The sequence below is a fragment of the Penaeus japonicus genome, unplaced genomic scaffold, assembly GCF_977035675.1.
Source record: "Penaeus japonicus unplaced genomic scaffold, GWHDUDI00000001_assembly GWHDUDI00000002, whole genome shotgun sequence".
NCBI lineage: Eukaryota > Metazoa > Arthropoda > Malacostraca > Decapoda > Penaeidae > Penaeus > Penaeus japonicus.
Window position 1 is genome coordinate 6,166,613 of NW_028234404.1, and position 5,000 is coordinate 6,171,612.

The window sequence follows — 5,000 nt, forward strand, 5'->3', positions numbered from 1 at the left end:
GAATGGACTATAATTAATGACATTCAATAGTAATTATTCGTAATAGTATCATTAATAATAATAAAATATCAACGACGACGATGATAATGATGATAATGACGATAACTATAGTGATGGTGATGACGATAACTATGACGATGACAATGATAATGACGATGATAAGGACGATAACTATGACGATGACAATGATAATGACGATGACTATGACGATGACAATGATAAGGACGATAACTATGACGATGACAATGATAATGACGATGACTATGACGATGACAATGATAAGGACGATGATAAGGACGATAACTATGACGATGACAATGATAATGACGATGACTATGACGATGACAATGATAAGGACGATGATAAGGACGATAACTATGACGATGACAATGATAATGACGATGACTATGACGATGACAATGATAAGGACGATGATAATGAATAAGGACGATGATAATGAATAAGGACGACGATAATGAATAAGGACGATGATAATGAATAAGGACGATGATAATGAATAAGGACGATGATAATGATAAGGACGATGATAATGAATAAGGACGATGATAATGAATAAGGACGATGACAATGATAAGGACGATGATAATGAATAAGGACGATGATAATGAATAAGGCCGATGATAATGAATAAGGACGATGATAATGAATAAGGACGATGACAATGATAAGGACGACGATAATGAATAAGGACGACGATAATGAATAAGGACGATGATAATGATAAGGACGACGATAATGAATAAGGACGATGATAATGATAAGGACGACGATAATGAATAAGGACGATGATAATGATAAGGACGATGATAATGAATAAGGACGATGATAATGATAAGGACGACGATAATGAATAAGGACGATGATAATGATAAGGACGATGATAATGAATAAGGACGATGATAATGATAAGGACGATGATAATGATAAGGACGATGATAATGAATAAGGACGACGATAATGAATAAGGCCGATGATAATGAATAAGGACGATGATAATGATAAGGACGATGACTATGATAAGGACGATGATAATGAATAAGGACGACGATAATGAATAAGGACGATGATAATGAATAAGGCCGATGATAATGAATAAGGACGATGATAATGAATAAGGACGACGATAATGAATAAGGCCGATGATAATGAATAAGGACGATGATAATGATAAGGACGACGATAATGAATAAGGCCGATGATAATGAATAAGGACGATGATAATGAATAAGGACGACGATAATGATAAGGACGATGACTATGATAAGGACGATGATAATGAATAAGGACGACGATAATGAATAAGGACGATGATAATGATAAGGACGACGACGATAATGATGACAATGACGATGATGACACAAACAACAACAATAAGAGCAACCAACACACACCGCATTCCCCTTCATGCTCCTTGAAAAGCGTCGCATCGTTGCAAATGGCAATGCTCAGAAGACAGTCGTTGTTGTACGTGAATCCGTCGCTGCCACAAACGGGCGCGAACACGAACGGACAGCCTCTGTCGCAGTTGTCGATGATGTCCCCTGTTGCAAAAGGGCCGTTTGTGTCAATATATTGCGGGATTTTTTTTTTTTTTCGTCATATCTTGGTAGGTAGGATGGAGGGAATGGTTGGGGTAACTACTATTGTTAATAGTGGTAGTGGTGGTGGTTTTGAAAAAAAGGGAATGTAAGGGAGAAGGGGGGAGGGAGGGGGGGGGGGAAGAAATCCGTGGTCCTTACGAGGGGAATTGATAAAGATAATGATAATTATGATGATGATAATAGTTACGAAAATGTCAAAAAAAAAAACATATATAACAACGCAAATGATGATGATAATGATGATGGGAATAATGATGATAATGATAAATATCATTTTAATCATAACAATAATAATATAAAATAATAACAATAAAAACAATAAAAATAAAAAATGTACAAACCACATTCTCCATTATGCTCCTTAAAAAGGCTAGGGTCTCTGCAAATTGCATTGTTGAGAATACAGTCGTTATTGTATGTAAGTCCGTCGCTGCCGCAGACAAGTTGGAGGACAAAGGGGCATGGTCGGTCACAATTATCTCTCTCTGTTGAAAGGGAGATTTAAAAAATAATAATTTAAAAAAAAGTTAATAACAACATTGATAATAATCAAAAAATATATATATATTGATAATAATTTTAAAAAATATTGTTAATTCACTTTTTACATTTGTATTTTTTATATTTTTTTTTTCGCTCTATGTATTTATAGGCCGTTTATGTATACTAATTCTACCTGAAATATATTTATTTAGATAATATAAAAAATATTAAATAATAACTTAATAGTTTTTATTAACTAAAATAATTAAAAAATAATAATTTAAAAAAGTTAATAACAACATTGATAATAATTTGAAAATATATATATATTGATAATTTTTAAATTATTGTTAATTCACATTTTAAAATTGTATTCTTTTATTTTTTTTTCACTATGTATTTATAGGCCGGTTATGTATACTAATTCTACCTGAAATATATTTATTGAGATAATGTTTGTTTGAGATAAATTTACAGTTTATGAAATGTGGAAAATATTCATCATTGAATTCGTTCGTAATCTAAACCACTAACACAAAAAATGGAACTAAATGAATATAATCGTTAGGGAACGCAAAAAAAAACAATCTTTACCTCTCACACACAAACACAACCAATATCTCACACACAAACACAACCATTCTCTCTCTCACACACACATACAAACACAACCATTATCTCTCACACACACATACAAACACAACCATTCTCTCTCTCACACACACACACAAACACAACCATTATCTCTCACACACACACACAAACACAACCATTATCACACACACACACACACAAACACAACCATTATCTCACACACACACACACACACAAACACAACCATTATCTCACACACACACACACACAAACACAACCATTATCTCACACACACACACACACACAAACACAACCATTATCTCACACACACACACACACACACACAACCATTATCTCACACACACACACACACAAACACAACCATTATCTCACACACACACACACACAAACACAACCATTATCTCACACACACACACACAAACACAACCATTATCTCACACACACACACACACACAAACACAACCATTATCTCAGACACACACAAACACAACCATTATCTCAGACACACACAAACACAACCATTATCTCAGACACACACAAACACAACCATTATCTCAGACACACACAAACACAACCATTATCTCAGACACACACAAACACAACCATTATCTCACACACACACACACACAAACACAACCATTATCTCACACACACACACACACAAACACAACCATTATCTCACACACACACACACACAAACACAACCATTATCTCACACACACACACACACAAACACAACCATTATCTCACACACACACACACACAAACACAACCATTATCTCACACACACACAAACACAACCATTATCTCACACACACACAAACACAACCATTATCTCACACACACACAAACACAACCATTATCTCACACACACACAAACACAACCATTATCTCACACACACACACACACAAACACAACCATTATATCTCACACACATACACACACACACACACAACCATTATCTCACACACACACAAACACAACCATTATCTCACACACACACACACACAAACACAACCATTATCTCACACACACACACACACAAACACAACCATTATCTCACACACACACACACACAAACACAACCATTATCTCACACACACACACACACACAAACACAACCATTATCTCACACACACACACACACAAACACAACCATTATCTCACACACACACACACACACAAACACAACCATTATCTCACACACTAACACACAAACACAACCATTATCTCACACACACACACACACAAACACAACCCTTATCTCACACACACACACACACAAACACAACCATTATCTCACACACACACACACACAAACACAACCATTATCTCACACACACACACACACAAACACAACAACTCACACACACACAACAAACACAACCACAACAACACACACACAAACACACAACCACAAACACACACAACACACACACACACAACACACACACCACACACACACAACACAACAACCATTATCACACCACACACACACAACACAACACCATCCACAACACAAAACAAACACCACACACACACACACAACACACACCAACACACACACAAACACACACCCACACACACACAAAACAAACCACACAACAAAACAAAACACACAACCAACCAAAACACACAAAACACACAACACACAACAACACAAACAACAAACGACCACCACAACACCAACAACCACACCACCACCCACACCAACCCCCACCAACACAACACCCCCACACCCCCCCCACACCAACTCACACACACACAACAAATCACACAACACATTCCAAACAACAACAAAACACACAACACACAACACCAAAAAACACACAAACAACCACAACACACACACACAACACACACCACACCACCAAAAAAAACACAACACAAAAAAAAACACAACACACAACACAAACAACCAAACACACACCACACCCCACAAACAACACAAACACACACACACACAAACACCACACACAAAACCAACAACAAACACAAACACACAACACACACACAAACCCACCACACAAACACACAACACAACCAACACAAAACAACAACACAAACAACAAAAACACAAACAAACCACAACAAAGACACAAACAAACCACAACAAAGACACAAACAAACACACAAAAAACAAAAGACAAAACAAACACACCAAAAAAACACAACACACAACACAAAACCAACACACAACACAACAAAACACACACAAACACAACCACCCACAAACACACACAAAAACAAACAAAACAAAACAAAAAACAAACAAACAC

The 5,000-nt window shown here is 36.2% G+C and overlaps 1 protein-coding gene across 1 annotated transcript in view; it reads right to left on the reverse strand.

The window, feature by feature from the left end:
• The window catches only part of LOC122244278 (uncharacterized), a gene marked incomplete at its 3' end in the record, with an annotated part of 29,360 nt that overhangs the window by 22,349 nt on the left and 2,011 nt on the right, over positions 1-5,000 (reverse strand). The window contains 2 exon segments of the mRNA XM_086544747.1: positions 1,413-1,562; positions 1,964-2,107. Coding sequence (XP_086400873.1) covers positions 1,413-1,562; positions 1,964-2,107 — 294 coding nt within the window.